At 37.9% G+C, this 20,377-nt stretch overlaps 1 protein-coding gene across 3 annotated transcripts in view; it reads right to left on the reverse strand.

Moving 5' to 3' along the window:
- Positions 1-20,377, reverse strand: part of sdk1b (sidekick cell adhesion molecule 1b) — a 328,241-nt gene that overhangs the window by 14,952 nt on the left and 292,912 nt on the right. For all 3 annotated transcript variants that reach the window (XM_065254359.2, XM_065254358.2, XM_065254357.2), the window contains 5 exons: positions 15,877-15,980; positions 15,694-15,764; positions 12,770-12,902; positions 9,201-9,257; positions 8,532-8,633 (listed from right to left, as the gene is read on the reverse strand). In XM_065254359.2, the coding sequence (XP_065110431.1) occupies positions 8,532-8,633; positions 9,201-9,257; positions 12,770-12,902; positions 15,694-15,764; positions 15,877-15,980 (467 nt within the window). The remainder of the gene's footprint in view (positions 1-8,531; positions 8,634-9,200; positions 9,258-12,769; positions 12,903-15,693; positions 15,765-15,876; positions 15,981-20,377) is intronic.

A 20,377-nucleotide genomic window follows, 5' to 3' on the forward strand; every position in this document is an offset into this window, starting at 1 on the left:
GTACTGTTTTTAAACAGTATTATTATATTATATTAAAGGAGTAGTCCACTTTATAGATGGGGCCCATTGACTTACCATAGTATATTTTTGTCCTACTATGAAAAGTCAATGGACCCCATCTTTAAAGTGGACTACTCCTTTAAAATATGACATAAACAACTAACAAAATAATATCCAGCCAAGTAAAAAAAGGCACAAGCAGTGATGTTTCCATGAACACTCCTGAAATATTATAGATTATATAATCCAGGCTTAATCTAATAATGAGATAAGGAGAATTAAAGTTTGATTTCAATAACTGATTTCTATCTTTGACATGACCTTACTCAGTCAATATTAAAAATATCAAGGTTATATTTTCCCAGAACGATATTTATATTATGTAAGATGATTTATGTAAAAAACAGTACATTGTGTAGCATGCGGTAGCTTGTGTAGCAGGTGCAAAAGTTTGAGCAAGTTGGCTTTCCATTCATCCTTAGTGTGTTAGTTTTTAATAAGGTCTCGAAATCTAACTGACTCATTAGGCCTTGATCCAAGTCAGGTAATAATAGTTTTACATCTTAATACCTGTAAATTCTCCAAGTCTTAAACACTCAGGGTATTGTGCTGGCACTCAAAAGCTCGAGCTCTCAGTGCAGATGAATGAAGATCTTGAAAATAATTGATTTTCACAAAGAGGAAGGCTATAAAAATATCTCATGCTAGCAAGTACCAAAATAATGTAAAGAAATGAAAGTTAAAAGGTGAAAAAAAGATCAAGAACATGAATAAAATGTCTGGAAGAATCGAATTCGATCTTATACCCCATGTATGTAAAAGGAAAATATAGAATAAGATAGGATAGGATAAGGTAGGATATAGAATAAATAGGGTGGGATAAAATATAAAAAGAATCTGATAGGAAAGGATAAGATGTTAGATAACGAACAATGGATTCCAACAAATCCTGCAAGATGATATCCCACAGTCAGTGAAGACCTGAGACTGAAAACAGGTTGATTATTTCAACCAGACAACATGGCTCTAAATCGACCCTGAGCTATCTTAAGAAAGGAAAGATTAAAGTTTTGGAGTGGCCTTCACCGTTCCCAGACTTGAATGCTATTGAAAATCTCAGGGTAGATCTCGAACATGCAGTGCATGCTAGATGCTGTAACAATGCTCCTGAACTAAATGCACTCTGTTAAAAGTGGGGAATGAATCCAAATGACAAATAGGTAGACTGTTGGCCGGCTACATGGCAATCTTGCCAAAAGAAATATTAACCGGCTGAACGGTTTCTCATTATTTTGCACCTGCCACATTTACATCTTGTTTACATGAGTTTAATACATACACAATAATATAATACCGCTTACACTATGTGCTATATCAAGGCTCGCAAAATTTCAAAATGCCTGGTAGCCCGTCGGGCATGTGCTCTTGCCCGAAATGAATATAAGTAGCCCAAATAAAAAATACATTATTTTTAATGTAAAATATTAATCAGTCCTGGATTTCCAGAGATTGCTTTGTGTGTATGTGTCCGGAGAAGACACGAGAGAGCTGAATTTTGTGTGCGTGTTGTCGGAAATGCTACTCTCTTCTAAACGTAGCTTGCCAGTAGAGTCCTGCAAGCCCGTCGGGGCCAAACGGGGCCCGACAGGCTAAGCCCATTTGGGCCGGGCTCGGGCCGGTTTTTTTTTTTACAGACCGGGCTCGGGTCGGGCTCGGGCTTATTTTAGCATCTCTCCTCATTGTGTGTGTGTTTGCGTGTGTAGCAGAGACAGCGTGCATCTGAGGCTATGTTAACATTAATGCGTTTGTCATTTAAAACGTTACTTTTGCTACGTTTACGCCTTTCATTTACACACCACCGCTTTCATCCCTCATAAACGGATTCGTTCGCAAAAGCTGCAGACCCTATTTTAGTTTGAGAACTCAGACGTTGCGCTGCAGTGTAAATGAACGTAGATGGAGTCTTATGTAAACGAACAGCTCATGTTAATGTGACAGCGCATCATTTTCAAAGTAAAAATTATTTTTATTCAGGTAAATGGAGGTTTGCAACGGAGGTTTTGCCAAAAATAATAAACATCTACCAACCAGCTATTATAAACGCTATATCAGATTGTTTTATGTATCCTTATAGATAATGTCTGTTTTATATTTATGTTTGAGTATTGTTGGGTTTGAATATTGTTGTAATGTTGTTTATGTATTGTTTAAATTTAGTTAGCTTAATACGAAAGATAGACCGTAATTTTAAACGCCATATAGGGCGTAAAGGTCAATTTGAAGGTAGAATTTTAATGATTCAGACATTATTTCCGAGTTTAATTTAAGTTTTTCTTGCTACTTTAAAATAAATTTTGTTTCATATAATTTGTCTCTTAATTTTAATCGATGTTTTGTTGATAAGTTTTGTGACTATAAATTAATAAAAACAAAAAATCAACGTCATATTAATATTTAATGCTCGTTTAGCCGATTGCGCTTTTTGCCATTTCTGTGTTGTTAGCTGAGGACGTGCACGGACCTCGCACACTTTTAAAAATTAACGTCATACTAATTTTTATTTATTAATTGCACACTGAACAGCGAGAGGTAAGGGAAGGGAAGTTATTTAGTGCTTTCTAAAGAATACAGTCAGTTCGTACAAAAATTTTCAAATGGACTATAAGATCATAAATATGAACTGTGAACAGTGAGCTATTATAACTCCCTACATTAAAGCAATAAGCATTTCTGTAGGCTAAAGCTATACTTCACCTCTTATTATGTTTGAGAACGCGCGTCCAAGAGAGAGAGCGCCCATCAAAGAGCGCGCACGTCAGAGAGAACTTAAAAGTGATTGATATTGGTCTCGGGTCAGGTCGGGTTCGGGCTGATAAAATTGCAGGCATTGTCGGGCTGGGGTCGGGTAAGGCTTGAACACGTCGGGTCAGGGCCGGGTTAGGGCTGGAGTTTTGAGCCCGTGCAGGGCTCTACTTGCCAGTACAGAAATACTCACTCAATACTTCAAATGTTGGGGCTTTATTTTGTCATAGCAATCATTGACAATAATATTTCATTTACCCTGAGTTACAGCAAATTGCACTTCTCTGGTCTTTGTTCTTCTCAGGGATTTTTGACAATTCTCTTCACTGCGCATGCTAAATCATGTTTAAGCTTGCTGGGGACCATTTCACTTATTACGTGAGGATAGTAATGACTGAAAAGACGACATTGGAGGAAATTGTGCGCAACAGGTCCAGAGCATTAATGACAAATCAGTAATGCCACTCCCTGTAAAGTTAGAGCGTTTGCGAATAAAAAGCAAAAGTAACTGTGAGCGCAGTTCAACGCGATTCAAGCGCAATTTCAATTGTTTCAAATAGTTTCAGGTATTTTGATGATAATAAATAATATTTTGAATGATTTTATTTAACGAGTGTTGCTTTTTTAAATGCATGTTATAAACGCCTCAGACTCATAATGATTTTATATTGATAAGGACTTCTTATGGCCGTTTCACACAGTACGCGGTAAGCGGCAAAATCGCCGCGCGGCTTCAGCTTTTCTCTTATATTGGAAGTGTTTTGTGCAGCATTAAGTGCAAATATGTGTATCTTCAACGGCGCCTGTCATGAAGTACCATGTCTGGAGAAGGAATAGGATTTTGGGTGCACGAGCAAGGTGTGTGGACCAACTCCGCTTCACCTTTGTAACCGCCCCCGTTTTGCCGCTTTCCGCACGTCTCCTATTGAAAAAGAACTAAACACTCGCGGTTGTACGGCCTTTACTGACCAAAGCAGAGATACGTTTTGGTAGCCCGACATTCACAGGGACGGTATATGTATGTATGTAAGTGCGTCTGACCGCGTCAATTTTCTTGTAAATTAGCATTTTTATGTTCAGTACAAGTTTATGTTCAGTAATTTCACTCTAATGGCAATAAAATAGTTGTTAGTCAATAACTCAATTTAACTATTTGACAAATTTGCCATTCACTGCAAAACCCTCTAACTGTGTGTTCACATCAGCCGCGGTATAGATGGATTTCAGTCATGTGACCTTTTACGTCATGCCGCCATCTTGAGGACCTACCGAGTACCAGTAGGCTATTGACAAGCATTGGCTACCTTGCTACGAACTACGGATTTCTTATCTTTTACTGTCTATGATTCTTACGGATACAGTAAAGGGCTACAAAAGACAACATGTCGCATCTCGACTGTCATGAAAAAAAACGCTATATCTTGGTTAGGGTGTGATGCCTTCTCGATCCCTGGTGCGTTCTTCCAGCCGCTGTCCGCTGCTACCGAACTACCACTATTTTACAACATAAGAAGGCGCGACACAACATCATGAAACTTTGCTCGAAGTATCACCTGGATCTCTACACATGAACGCGAGCATTGAGAACAGTGACTGCGTTTACATGCAGCCAATAACCCGTTCAAATCCGGAATATTAGCAATAACCCGGTCGCGCACATCCATGTAAACACCGGCAAAAACCCGAATATGCTCATATTCCTGTTTTTAAAATCCCGAATATTACCCCTGGGTTACCTCTTTTCTAACCCAAAATTTTGGTCATGTAAACGCGCATCGGGATATTCCCATCAAAAGGAACATTGATTTGTGTACTGCGCATGTTCTATTCGCAAGGAATCTTGGTCTTTTGAGTAGAGGAACTTCTTATGCGCCAAAAAATCCGCAGGGAGTAGAGGTAAGCATGGCGAGAGAGATGCACCACACTTTTAGAGCGAGGAGGAAACCAATTGCAACAACCGCGTTTTTCACGTTAAATTAATATATAGCTATTCTTGTTTTTCAAAGCATACATGTATAATAAAGGTCAAATAGATTGTCAATAGTTATGAGAGTAACTTGTATTTTTTTGTGTGAATTTGAATTCAAAATGTAATACTATGCTATTCATATTTCGTTAAATACAGTGAATGTGTGAAAAAGTTAAAGATGACAGAATAAATGTAGCGTCATCTGCATCTTGATGCAGTTTCTAAGATTAAAATTACTTTAATTTAACTGATCAACACAAATACAAAGCGGCAAATAACTGATTGCTTACCAGCATTAAAACCACTTAAAATAAAAACCTTAGGTTTTTTCTTTGTATACAGCGTCCGCTCCGTGGATAAGGATGTTGCAATAACGCCGGTGGCTTTATTATTAACTGACTGAATACTTATACCTGACATTTAGATATGAAAGTTTATCATCAACAGTACCTGCGTGAAACATTATAAACATTGGTGATCATCTGCCGACTCGACTGTTTCTGCACGTTCTCAGTCCGCTTAATTAACGGCTTTTCGTTCTATCCGCGTGAGGTAAACATTTTTGTTCTGTACTTTTTTACTTGCATGTATTTCTACATATTTTCGGCCAAGTAACACTCAGGATATAATGTAAGTTATTATAGATAGCATATAAGCTTGTTCTGAAAGGATGACAATTATAAAAATTATCCATCCAGCTTAATTTAGCCAAAATAATGATTTATTCGTTTTCATACTTTATAGATGTTAATTTATCTACTAATATATTATTGAAAATGCCATAAATAAATATTCATTGCCTTTTGTAAGCTATTGCATTCGTTTTGTACATTTACAGGTGCATGAATACTTTCTAATTTTAATTTCTTTAAGACACTGTTGTGTTCTGTATTTACCGATGCTCTGTAAATATGCACTTAAAAAACCTTCTTGTTAGAAAATCGTTCTTCAATTAATTTTTTTTCAAAAATATATTTAGCTGAAGGCTAGTATAGCTTGTTAATCTTTTTCTCATAAAAGGAAAGACATGTAACTTAGCCTACCCTGCTTCTACATCGGTGCAGCTTGTTCTGGATTTAAATAATAATTTTCTTTTAGTAAATGAAGGCGGTAAAACCACATAGCGCACTAGTGAGCCACGCAAAATCACCACATTTACCTTTTAATCACAGTTTACATCAGGATATTGCCAATTCCATGTATACAGGGGTAACTCTCTCTGCTCACGCATGTAAACGGGTTATTCCGAATGTTTCAGAAACCCGAAACCCGACCTTAAACTGACCATAACCCGAATGTTTACAGCATGTAAACGTAGTCATTGTTTGTGTACACAGAGTTTACTAAAAAGAAAGGTTTTGTACAACTGACTTTGACTGTTATGGTGTCCGCTCGTCATCTCTGCCAGACGTAAATAATCGATTTCCGAAAGCCGTGCATGAAATTCTAGTAATTTGAGACATTCACGTGGAAAGTCTCGTCATTGGAGGGGCTTCTGCGACTCTGCTGGCTCCCTGTAATCACGTCACTACTAGAGCAAGCTCCTGATTGGTTAACTCCCCGCGAATATCCGCCAAAGTTCTGATTTATCAACTCGCGCATTTTACTGCACCAACGCTCAATTCACGCCATCCGCGCGCTCTGCACCATTCGTACCATGCCGCAGGATTACTATTCGTGTCTTTGCATTGACTTAACATGTAAATCACTCGCGCTTGCCGCCTCTTCCGCGCCTGGTGTGAATTAGAGGTCTTCTCGGGTCCAAAGAAATGTACCCGACCCGAAATGACCCGTATCACTTTAAACCCTAACTCAAAAGGCATATTTTTTTTGAAGAAAAACCAGACCCTAGACAAACCCGAAAAAATTAGAGCTGAGTCCGAACCGAATCAGTGGCAATTTTTTTAACCCGTCTGGACCTGAATGTAAACGGCACCGACGTGTTTGCAGTCTGCAGCACTGCACGCAGAAGCCCCACAGAAAGAAACCCCGCTGGTCTCGCAACCAAATTTGGCGAGCTACTCCATTTGTTTAACTTTGTTATCTGATGACGACACTAATGTAACCACTAAAATGTACATTTACAATAAAATTGACTGACATGTCTGTCTCAATGAAAATTAACCTACCGCCAGCAACACAATGTCGCAAGCGCTCATGGCAAACAGAGGAGAGGTTTGAAAAAGACATTGACGCACACACGCGAGAGAGTTCGGGTCTTTGGGTCCAATCGGCAAAAACAGATTTATTTTAAATTACCCCAGACCCGATGCCACTATTGTTTAAACCTGACCCGTGTCCGAGGCACACGTGAAACTTTTAGACCCGATCGGGTCTTGGGTTGGACCTTGGGTTTTCGGATCTAAGTGGACCCCGTGAAGACCTCTAGTGTGAATGGCACATAAGTACATACTTCTAAAAAAGTCTTTAGTCACTCTTCACTGTCCTGTCTGGATCAAGGTAAAATGCTTAAAAATGTCCTCATATATTTGGTAAACCTCCTTTACCCGGGTAAAAAGTCGACAATTGAAATCTGCACTTTAAAGACTTCAATGAAAAATCATCACGGTGATTCTGCCAACAAACTGGCATTTCTGAATGGCCTAAGGTTGGGATTAAGTGAATATGAAGCATCACTTTGGTACCACCCCGGTATTTTTGCAAGGGTGAGCTAAATTTATGGCATGCTTGTGGTTGGAGTACGAGATCTGTCATATCTTACAGTTTTTCTCAATTGCTTTGGCTCAATTCTCAAATGAAAATTTTATTTTCCAAAACAATAAGATCAGATCTCTAAACAATTAGCTTATTGTTCACATCAGATTGGAATTTCTTATTGATTTGAGCAAATTGCAAATGCTTTGGCACATGTGTGCAAACAATAAGTACAATCGTCTGCAGTTTGCCCAACAACTAATTGCATATGGCTTGTTGATCAAAACTGATGAGTCAATTCTCACTTAAACTGTCAAACTCTTCACAACTTCTCAATCATTTGTCATCGTGTACGCCATCACATTCAAAACGATCCATTCACTTATCAAAAACTACTAAACATGCATGTACATTCCATAAATATCTGACATTGATATTGTTTGTAATGTCTGCTTCATTGGAGATTTTTTCCCTGGTGCATGGCAATAGAAAACATAAGATGTGATGTGAATGAAAATCTTCGGCCTGACCAACAAGAGCGACAGGATGTCCAACAAGAGCGACAGGATGTCCAACAAGAATAATTAGTTTATCATTGAGGTTATTTTGTAGTTATTTTCTATTATATTTTTTTTTGTAACATAGGAAATATGAAATGTACAGCAATTGGACAAGCAAGATTTCAGTTTAAATGTAATACACATACAAAAATAAATGAAGTGAATAAATAGAAATGTTAATTTACTTTTTTCTATGTACTGTTGACTCTTCTCAATTATTACGATTTTTTTATGAAACCTTATTTTCTATGGTGGACTTTCATGGTGAAAAAACAACTAAACATTTTGACCAGTGTTGCTCACACGATGACAAAAATACTTTATATTTTGGTGCCCTTGGCCAAATTACTGACAAGATAACTAGGTTTTGAAGCATGAATTAAATGTTTTGGGTGTGTAACTTCATTTTGCAGACATGCAATTAAGTTCTGAAGTTCCAGCAAACAGTTGTGACATTTGCACTCACAGTTTAGAGAATAATAAGACTGTTGCGAAAAATGTGCCAAAGCAATTGAGAAAAACTGTAAAAAGCCATAAACACATACCTGCTTCTCCTACAAACACCTCAACAGGTGAACTTGAGGGACTTTCTCCAACAACATTAAATGCTGTTATGACAATCTCATAGCGCCGGTACTTGCTGAGCTCTGGAAAAACAATAAATGCATTAAGATAGATAGATAGATAGATAGATAGATAGATAGATAGATAGATAGATAGATAGATAGATAGATAGATAGATAGATAGATAGATAGATAGATAGATTAGATACATACATACATAGATACATACATAGATATATAGATAGATAGATATTGAGGATAGATTCTGAAAGAATAAGCTCTCAAACAAAAACTATCAAAATAATACGTCAGAGAAACACAGCGGGACAAAAAAGTAAGAAAAAAGGGATTTTTTAAAACTAGGCGACAGGATAAAGAAGTAGATTTGAGATGAAGGGTATGGAAATAAAGAAAAAAAAAGACCAAATAGATTTAGATTTCTTTCCTCACAGCAGCTCATGACAAAGACCAGAGGCTAAACAACAAAAACCTGAAGACTAAAGGAAGTGTTTGTTCTAGAGGTAAAGCAGATTAGAGGATTGAACCGTCAGTTTGAAAGCCTTCGGGCTACAATGCCACTTTGTTAACACTTCAAAGTTTACAACTATTGAAACGGCTCAGCAATTAAAATAAAATCAAAACATACTTACGTGTTAATTCAAATTCGGTTAATGAAGGGCTGCTCACTGTCTTAAAAGTGCTCTTGGCTGTTTGAGTAGTGAAATAAAGCGAGAGACAGAGGGAGAGAGAATAAGAGAGGCGTTTTACAAGAAACACGGTTTAAAAGCCCTTATAAAAAGTCAAATAAAAAGGAGCAAAAAACGTACAATATATTCAATATATTAAGCATTATTATTAGTATTAATAGTTATTATTAATAACAAATTATTTCATCTGGACAAAAAAGAATTTGAAACAATATTTTATTTTAATTCAGACCAAAACTCTAGCAGTGATTATAGAGACAAAAAATAAACAGACAGGGACAGAAAACAGAGACAGACAGACAGATAGATTAGAAAACACTCAAGTGGACAGACAGACAAACAGACAGATAAGCAAACACATAGACAGGCAAACAGATGTAAAGACAGACATAATGATAGGCAAACCTATGGTCAGGCAGACTGACAGACAGACTAGTAAGCAAACACATGGATAGGCAGACAGACAAACAAACAGACAGACAGATAAGCAAACACTTAGAACAGCAGAGAGACAGACAGATTGACTGCTAAGCAAAAACATAGACAGACAGACAGAAAGACAGAGAGACAGCTTGATAAGCAAACATGTAGATGGGCAGACAGACCGATATATACACAGAAAGGCAGACAGACAGACTGGTAAGCAAACACATAGACAAGCAGACAGACAGACAGACATAACACTCAAGTGGACAGACAAAGAGACAGACTGGTAAGCAAACACATAAACAGGCAAGCAGGCAGATAAAACACCGAAGTGGACAAACAGAGAGACAGACTGATATGCAAACACATGGACAAGCATACAGACAGACAGACAGACAGACAGACAGACAGACAGACAGACAGACAGACAGATAAAACACTGAAGTGGACAAACAGAGAGACAGACTGGTAAGCAAACACATGGACAGGCAGACAGAAAGACAAAAACACTCAAGTGGTAAGACAGAGAGACAGACTGGTATGCAATCACATGGACAAGCAGACAGACAGACATTAAAACACTGACGTGGACAGACAGAGAGACAGACTAGTAAGCAAACACATAGACAGGCAAGATGACAGACAGATAAGCAAACACTTAGAAATCCAGAGAGACAGACAGATTGACTGCTAAGCAAAAAAAATTGACAGATAGACAGAAAAATAGACAGACATAATGATAAGCAAACATATGGGCAGGCAGACAGAAAGACAGACAGACAGCTTGATAAGCAAACATTTAGATAGGCAGATAGACAGATATACACTCAAAAATGCAGACAGACAGACTGGTAAGCAAACACATAGACAAGCAGACAGACAGATAAAACACTGAAGTGGACAAACAGAGAGAGACAGACTGGTAAGCAAACACATGGACAGGCAGACAGAAAGACAAAAATACTCAAGTGGACAGACAGAGAGACAGACTGGTATGCAATCACATGGACAAGCAGACAGACAGACAGACAGACAGACAGACATTAAAACACTGACGTGGACAGACATAGAGACAGACTAGTAAGCAAACACATAGACAGGCAAGATGACAGACAGATAAGCAAACACTTAGAAATCCAGAGAGACAGACAGATTGACTGCTAAGCAAAAAAATTGAAAAACAGAAAAATAGACAGACATAATGATAAGCAAACATATGGGCAGGCAAACAGAAAGACAGACAGACAGCTTGATAAGCAAACATTTAGATAGGCAGATAGACAGATACACACTCAGAAATGCAGACAGACAGACTGGTAAGCAAACACATAGACAAGCAGACAGACAGAAAGACAGACAGAAAGACAAAAACACTCAAGTGGTAAGACAGAGAGACAGACTGTTATGCAAACACATGGACAAGCAGACAGACAGATAAAACACTGAAGTGGACAGACAGAGAGACAGACTGGTAAGCAAACACATGGACAAGCAGACAGACAGACAGATAAAACACTGAAGTGGACAGACAGACAGGCAGGCAGACAGATAAAAAACACTCAAGTGGACAGACAAAGAGACAGACTGGTAAGCAAACACATGGACAGACAGACAGACAGACAGACAGACAGACAGACAGAAAGAAAGACAAAAACACTGAAGTGGACAGACAGAGAAACAGACTGGTAAGCAAACACATGGACAAGCAGACAGACAGACAGACAGACAGACAAAAACACTCAAGTGGTAAGACAGAGAGTCAGACTGGTAAGCAAACACATGGACAAGCAGACAGATGGACAGACAGACAGATAAAACACTGAAGTGGACAGACAGAGAAACAGACTGGTAAGCAAACACATGGACAAGCAGACAGACGGACAGACAGAAAGACAAAAACACTCAAGTGGACAGACAGAGAAACAGACTGGTAAGCAAACACAAGGACAAGCAGACAGATGGACAGACAGACAGATAAAACACTGAAGTGGACAGACAGAGAAACAGACTGGTAAGCAAACACATGGACAAGCAGACAGACAGACAGACAGACAGACAGACAAAAACACTCAAGTGGACAGACAGAGAAACAGACTGGTAAGCAAACACATGGACAAGCAGACAGACAGACAGACAGACAGACAGACAGACAGACAGACAGACAGATAAAACACTGAAGTGGACAGACAGACAGGCAGGCAGACAGATAAAAAAACACTCAAGTGGACAGACAAAGAGACAGACTGGTAAGCAAACACATGGACAGACAGACAGACAGACAGACAGAAAGACAAAAAGACTGAAGTGGACAGACAGAGAAACAGACTGGTAAGCAAACACATGGACAAGCAGACAGACAGACAGACAGACAGACAGACAGAAAGACAAAAACACTCAAGTGGTAAGACAGAGAGACAGACTGGTATGCAAACACATGGACAAGCAGACAGACAGATAAAACACTGAAGTGGACAGACAGAGAGACAGACTGGTATGCAAACACATGCAAAACACAGACAGGCAAGCAGACAGACAGATAAGCAAACACTCAGAAAGGCAGAGAGAGACAGACAGATTAACTGCTAAGCAAAGAATTAGACAGACAGACAGAAAGATAGACAGACAGCCTGATAAGCAAACATATGGACAAGCAGACAGACAAACAGATAAGCAAACACTCAGACAAGCGTCAGACAGACAGGAAGACAGACCGATGGATAGAGTGATGAGCTAACCAACAAACAGGCAGACAAGCAGAGAGACAAATAGACAGACAGATAAGCAAACACATAGATAGGCAGACAGGCAGAGAGAGAGACACAGATAGACAGACAGATAGACAGACAGACAGACAGACAGACTAATAATCAAACACATAGACATGCAGACAGATTGATAGACATACAAACAGACAGACTGATACGCAAACACACTGGTAAGCAAAGACGTAGGCAGACAGACAGACAAATAGACAAACAGATAAGCAAACACATAGATAGGCAGAGAGAGAGAGAGAGAGAGAGAGAGAGAGAGAGAGAGAGAGAGAGTCAGTAAAGTGAATAGACGGACAATATAGGTATTCTAACCTTTGAACTCTGGACTCATCGTTGATTGGCTGATTTCAGTTTTCGGTTCGGCCGTTGCGTCCTCCCGCGGGAGCTCACGATAATACACGCGGTATCCTACAAGAATCCCATTCACGGTTCCCTCCTGAGGCGGCTACAGACAAATACACATCGCATTTCAATCAGTTAGTGAGTAGCAAACCAGCATCTAATTACTCCATTTAACACAGAGCATGAAATATTCACCTGACTTTTCAGTGTATGACCCGTGATGATACCAAATGAAAGAGTCTCTGTTGTCTGCTGCCGGGCTAATTAGCAGCTAGAGACAGTGACAGAAAGTAATTACGGCACAGTGCACACCAGCCCAGAAGATAGCGCAGATCAACAGAGGACAAGCTGCCTGAGACTGCAGGTCAGCTAAGACCTAACCTGGCTGTGTTACTCATTCTCCTTTTCTATTACGGACGTGTCTGTTTAGTATGTGATCAGTGTTATAGGCAAAGTTAATTAAGACGGGTCAAAACAGACCGGCTTTGTAAACGTATCCTTATGTGTGTGAAAGGATAGAGGAGGAACGTGAAATGATTACCAACTAATTAAAGGGTAAAGTGTGAGGCCGGGAACCTGCTTGCCAAACACAATTAACATTGAGAGGGCAGCTAAATACATCGCACACAAGTTAAATTGAACTTCTGAACCATTGCTTTTTCAAAAGGAGAAAAAGTTCTTTGTGACACATACACTAAAGTTATAAAGTAAGGATTATTAGGAACACCTGTTTAATTTCTCATTAATGCAATTATCTAATCAACCAATCGCATGGCAGTTGCTTCAATGTATTTAGGGGTGTGGTCCTGGTCAAGAAAATATCCTGAACCCCAAGCTGAATGTCAGAATGGGAAAGAAAGGTGATTTAAGCAATTTTTAGCATGGCATGGTTGTTGGTGCCAGATGGGCAGGTCTGAGTATTTCACAATCTGCTCAGTTACTGGGATTTTCACGCACAACCATTTCTGGGGTTTACAAAGAATGGTGTGAAATGGGAAAAACATCCAGTATGCGGCAGTCCTGTGGGCGAAAATGCCTTGTTGATGCTAGAGGTCAGAGGAGAATGGGCCGACTGATTCAAGCTGATAGAAGAGCAACTTTGACTGAAATAACCACTCGTTACAATCGAGGTATGCAGCAAAGCATTTGTGAAGCCACAACACGCACAACCTTGAGCCGGATGGGCTACAACAGCAAAAGACCCCTCCGGGTACCACTCATCTCCAATACAAATAGGAAAAAGATGCTACAATTTGCACAAGCTCAGCAAAATTGGAGAGTAGAAGACTGGCAAAATGTCGCCTGGTCTGATAAGTCTCGATATCTGTTGAGACATTCAGGTGGTAGAGTCAGAATTTGGTGCAAACAGAATGAGAACATGGAACCATCATGCCTTGTTACCACTTTACAGGCTGGTAGTGGTGGTGTAATGATGTGGGGAATGTTTTCTTGGCACACTTTAGGCCCCTTAGTGCCAGTTGGGCATCGTTTAAATGCCACAGCCTACCTGAGCATTATTTCTGAGGTTTATGGTAAGGTGTTTGGTAAGGATTCTAAGGTGTTTGTCTGGTGGCAGCGTATGAACACAACAACCCTAAAAATCCACCATCTTCTTCTTTTTAAATCTCTATTAAGCCAAAGCAGTCTCATTAGACAATAATGTTTTGATTTTCTTGTTAATGTGACGTCACACAAACAAAGCCAAGGCCACTGACTGACTGGTTCATTTTACCCAAATGCTTTTTTAAATGTGTTAGCATGTTGTAACACTAATCCGGCTAAAGATACTATTGTCTTAGACTAGACAATAGTATCTTTTGACACACAAATTAGATTTTTTTAAACCAAGAGCGCTCAATGTCTGTTGGAAAGGAAAGGAGGAGCTGTAGCTCATTTGCATTTAAAGGTACAGACATGAAAACAGCGCTTTTTTGCTCCCACCCAAATAGGTGCATTTTGGACATGCTATAACAAATGATCTGTGGGGTATTTTGAGCTGCAACTTCACAGACATATTTTAGGCACACCTGAGACTTATATTACATCTTGTAAAAATGGGTATAATATATGCCCTTTAAAATGTAGCTACACACAGTACTGTGCAAAAGTCTTATGCCAAAATCCCACTATTAGATTTGTTGCTTTTACATTGGTATAATGACCATATATAATTATTTCTTATTTCTTAGTCTCTTTATTAGAATACAGCCAGAAAATACAGAAAATGTGTATGTAATATTAAAAACAGAAAAAATATTTATATGCTAAAGTTTAGATATTTAGTGTGAGCCCTGCAATAGCAGGAACCTGCAGGCTCTCTTAATCATAAATTAAATGAAACCATAATTTCTAATTATAATCGAATGACTTCCGGATCTTCTCAAAGGAGTTCAAGATGTGTTTAGTGCCAAGAGAGGTCAAACTAAATCAGGGGTCTCCAACCTTTTTGTGAGCAAGAGCTAACACAATGGATAAAAAAATCTGGAGGGCTACTTTCTTTTATAAAGTCTACTCAAAACCTTTTTCTTTTACTTGTTGATTTTATTTTATTTTAATTGTTGATATGTTTAATTTAACATACACAAAAGAAGCTAAGCTAATATAAAAATATGTAATAAATAAACTTGAGTCTAATAATAGAATGTGCTTTGGCGGGCAACTCACAGACTCTTTGTGGGCAACCAGGTGCCCGCGGGCACCATGTTGGAGACCCCTGCACTAAATACCGACTTTTTGCATTTTGGGCTGTAGTATAGTTTGTATCTTAATAAAGAAAGTGAAAAATAAATATAGTTGGTCAATACAATTTTGCTAAAACAACAAAGCTGGTGGTGGCTGTATGAATTTATTGGTATTGGAATAGAAATTTAGGCACATCTAGTGTAATGTTTTACCTGCCACTGGACGATCATAGATGTTGTGGTGGACGGTTTGACCTGCAAAATTGTAGGAGCTTCACTCGGCACTAAACGCGTGGAAAAACACAAACGATTAATCTCTAAACATGAATGCACGACTCACATCCATTCTTCAACAAATATTCAGATCCAGAAACAGAACATGGAGTCTAACATTACCATCTTGCAGTGTGGTTACTGGCTCGGTTTCCTTGCTGAAGGCACTTTCACCCACATCATTTGTGGCCATCATTCTAAATTTGTAAGAGGTGTACGGCTTCAACCTAAAGGGAGAAAAGAAGGGTTTCAACACACAAGCTGGATGGTTCACACAAACCACAAGAGGTGCATTTTAGGTCTTCCTTTGTGAAGAACATCAAAAAAAGACACTGCTGCTGGTAACCTATCATAGAAAATGCATCCATAAATATGGTTAAATGACCTCATCTAAAATCCTAAGTATGAATCACAATCTGGCGAGCAGACCTGTTTACTCCACCAACAATGCCTTGCAGGCAACAAGCTTGTCCAGAGAGGCACCATATCTCTGAAACAAGTGTGGAAATCAGAACATATGCAGTGCTAAAACACTAGGCATCTAAGGTATGAAAGCAAAGTATGCGATGTCCTTGACATAGTCTAGCGTGAAGTTAATATAGACGTATTTCATGATAGATGCTTGATTGTACTTCACTGTGATATCAAAAGTTCCAGCTTACATTATTATAAAGAAACAGCAAACATTAAATGTGCTATCGACAAAATTAGCAATTCACACAATGATTTTTGTTAATTAGATTTTTTTTTTAATTATATTACTAATTGCATTCTGATGTTAAATTGTTGTCATTTTAGTTTTTCCATTACAGCGATAAGCTCTCTACACAGACCAGGGGGCGTATTACAGAAACTTTCTATCTTAGGTCTTAACTTAAGATATGATGTGTTAAGTTAAGATTTTTCACAAATTCATATTACAGAAGCAAATCTTAAATTGATTTAGGATTCTCATCTTATTTCACCAAATCTTATCTCATCTCTAGTTAGGAAATCCCAAATCGCTTAATCCTGTTCGGCTATCAACTGTCATGTCTGTTACCAAGCAACCAGCAATGTGTGAGCTGCTGCTACAGTAAACAAAAGAATTGTCCTTTTAATTTCAATGGGCCAATTTTATTAAATTCATAGTAATCATAGTCTGTGTTTTTTGTATTAGTGTTTTAGCACATCATCTATCAGTTACCTTTAAATTTAAACATTTAGCAAATGTGACTTACAAAAATTAAAAAAATTATTATTCCTAAGTGCTAGGATACTATTGTACATTTCAACATTTGATAGACACATGACAAGAAATAGATGCTGAGTCAAGTGTGTACTGTATTCACTATAATCCCATCAAGTTTTCATGGATAAGATAACTGTTTTTTAATAATGAGGGATGACAGAAATTGAAAGATCGCTCCAGTAGTGAGAAACATTGTGATTATGTGAATGTGTGAAGGTAAAAAAACATTCAAAGAGTAATCCAAAAACAAACATTGATGTTTTTCATCCTCCACTTTGTTAAAAATGTTATGTCATTCTCCCGCAGCTCTATCATAATGTGATTGTTTCAGCTGGCTATCATTAAAGTTTTAAGTTAGGACACTTGTGAGGTTACCCTAAAGTTAAGACCGTTTTTAGGATGTTTTGTCAAGTTAGGATGCTTCTGTAATACCACTTTCCTATCTGCAGTTAAGATAAGATAATGCATTTAGGAACATCATTCTGTAATAGCTTTTGTCTTAAATGAGGTCCTAACTGAAATTACCATGGTTACCAAACAGTTAAGATAAGATTTTAAAGTTAGGACTTTTCTGTAATACGCCCCCTGATCTTTAAGTTAACTAACATTAAAAGGTAATGAAGTAAACATCAAGAAACCAACAAAACTGGCTTAAACTTTTATACAACAACAATTTAATAAAAAACAGAAAAGTTTCTGCTTTGCGTTTTTGAAATTTCACGTACACGCAACAATATTCTCAAAATGATCTGCATTCATGTGGATCTGCGAAAACAACTATAAATGCTGTATTAAAGGGACACAAGGCAGCATTTTTATGTTAATAAATCATCTTTGTAAGTCGGTATATGGTTAAATGACTCATTACATGACGAATGAAGACTCTCTTGCCCGCCCCTACCGTCTGTAGGAAGAATACCCCACTTGCAATTTGCTGTATCCGACCCGGTGTCCTTCAGTCTGTAAAGTCTCAGATATAGAAAGCATTTACTCCCAGACACTAGGGGGAGCTAGTAGAGAAATAATACTCAGACTTGCCTTGTGTGCCTTTAAGCTGCATTCAGACTAGCAGCGACTCACATAGCGGAGCAACATGATCTCATTTATTTTAACTGAAGCTTGCAGACTTCCGGCGACAGTTACTGTTGGCGATCGGATGGGGCGTGTCCAGGGATGCGACAAAGTTGAGAAAAGTTTAACTTTCTGCAAAAGATGATCGACTTTCGGAAGCGACTAATAATGAGAACATTGTTATGTCATCCGTCCCTCGTCAGTTACTGCAGTGGACGATACTTATTTATGACAACCAGAATTAGAAACGCCTCCTAACAACCACACTGAAAGAGATGGGCAACACAAATTGACAAAGTTGCTGGTAATGTGTATGCAGCAATTGAGTTTACACAGAAACTATCTTGCACTTTAAAACTCTTTTTTGAAAGTTAGCATTTTAAGGATCCTGTTGTTGTGTAAACAAACAATAAAAAGCATAAAAAGATTTGTTTTTGTATAAAAAACGTTGCTTAAACAACACCAAATTTGTGCAGCTTTTATCTTATAAATATTACCCAGGCAAAATGTTTGGTTGGTAAAAACTAATAAGGAAAGGTGAATTAATGGTTTAGATTTACGTTTCTAGTCTCCAAGCTGTCACCATGTATTCAAACATTTTTACTGAGTTAATAATTTTGTAGTGTTTTTCATAAATTATTTATCTGTGTACTTAATAATAATGTGCCTCATAATCAAAAATAATAAAAAAAACGTTATCCTTCAAATTCAAGTACAAGTCTCTGCGGAACAAAAAAGGGGGCGTTTACCAATTTTGCGGTGTTGTCAGACTAGGATTATGCGTTTTTAACCATCCAATCAAAAAGTACGGAAGCCCTGAAAAGCCATTCATCATTATTTTTTCTTTCGCATTTTATCTTCATCAATGATTTATGTACAATAATAAAAAGATAAATAAAGACATAAAAAAGAATGCAGCATGTCACTTTTTCTGAGTGCCTAAGTGCACCCTCACGAAAATTAACCATGGTTTTACTACAGTAAAAAAACATGGTTACTGTAGTAAAACCATGGTAACCACAAAATAATCATGGTTTTGACAACCATGGTTTTTAAAACCATAGTTAAACCATGGTGGTAAATGTAGTAAAACCATGGTTTTGCTGATACAGTAGTAATCAATACACCAAAAAACCATGGTTCCTCCACTTTTACCACAATAAAACATGGTTAATTTTCTTAAAGTTCACCCAAACATGAAAATTCTGTCATCATTTACTCACTCTCATGTTGTTACAAACCTGTATAAATTTTGTTGTTCTGATGAACACACAGCAAGTATTTTAAGAAATGTTTGTAACCAAACCGTTTGTGGACCCCATTCACTTCTATATAGGAAAAAGAATACTATGGAAGTAAACGGGGTCCAGAAATGGTTAGGTTACAAAAATTTCTTAAAATACTTGCTGTGTGTTCATCAGAACAACAAAATTTATACAGGTTTGTAACAACATGATGGTGAGTAAATGATGACAGGATTTTCATTTTTGGGTGAACTATCCCTTTAAGGTCAGACGTATGAAAACATTTTCTTTACGAATACGCCTATCCAACATAATTTTAAGTCGCTAAAAGGGAACTACATATCAATAATGTAATTCAGTCAGAAGAATAAACTATTTAAAGGGATACAAACTATTTATTGTGCTAAATTTACAAAAAAGAAAAAAACTATGAAGTAATCTTGAATCATTCATAAACCATTTTATACCATGCCATAACAGTATTATGTTCTTGTGCTTCAAAATATGTAAATAACACAGAAAACTAGCAACAGAGAGCGATAAGGCACTTCATTTATATAGGATATATAAGGCACTTAATTTGAGCCAATTAGACAAAGAGGTGGAAACACACCTATTTCAGTTTAAAGACGCCCCAAAATTGGGAAACGCTTCTTTTTGTTCTGCTGAGACCCCCTTCTCTCCAACTTCCTTGAAAATGACTTCTCTTCCAGTCAGAAGTTACAGCACAAGGGCGGGACTATTGGGGGCTGGCTACATTTGATCGTTCTCATTTTTTGTTAGCAACATCCAACTTGGATCCAATCAGTTCCCGATGGACGAAAATCAAGTCCTGCCTTAATTTTTTTCTCATTTTCATTTCTGAATCCATATCATTTCCGATATAAGTTACGATAGGGAAATAAAGACAATCACAATTTTGGTTTCATGCCACTCGTCTACGTGACTTTCTAGTAAATCCTCAACTCTGGATGCTTATGTGTGTGCTCATAATTAATTTATCATTAGTCAACATGGATTTGTTTTTGTTTTTCAGACTTTGAAGGGACACGGAAGAGAGGCACTGCAGGGTGTTGTG

This window comes from Paramisgurnus dabryanus, chromosome 4 (assembly GCF_030506205.2).
Source record: "Paramisgurnus dabryanus chromosome 4, PD_genome_1.1, whole genome shotgun sequence".
Lineage (NCBI taxonomy): Eukaryota > Metazoa > Chordata > Actinopteri > Cypriniformes > Cobitidae > Paramisgurnus > Paramisgurnus dabryanus.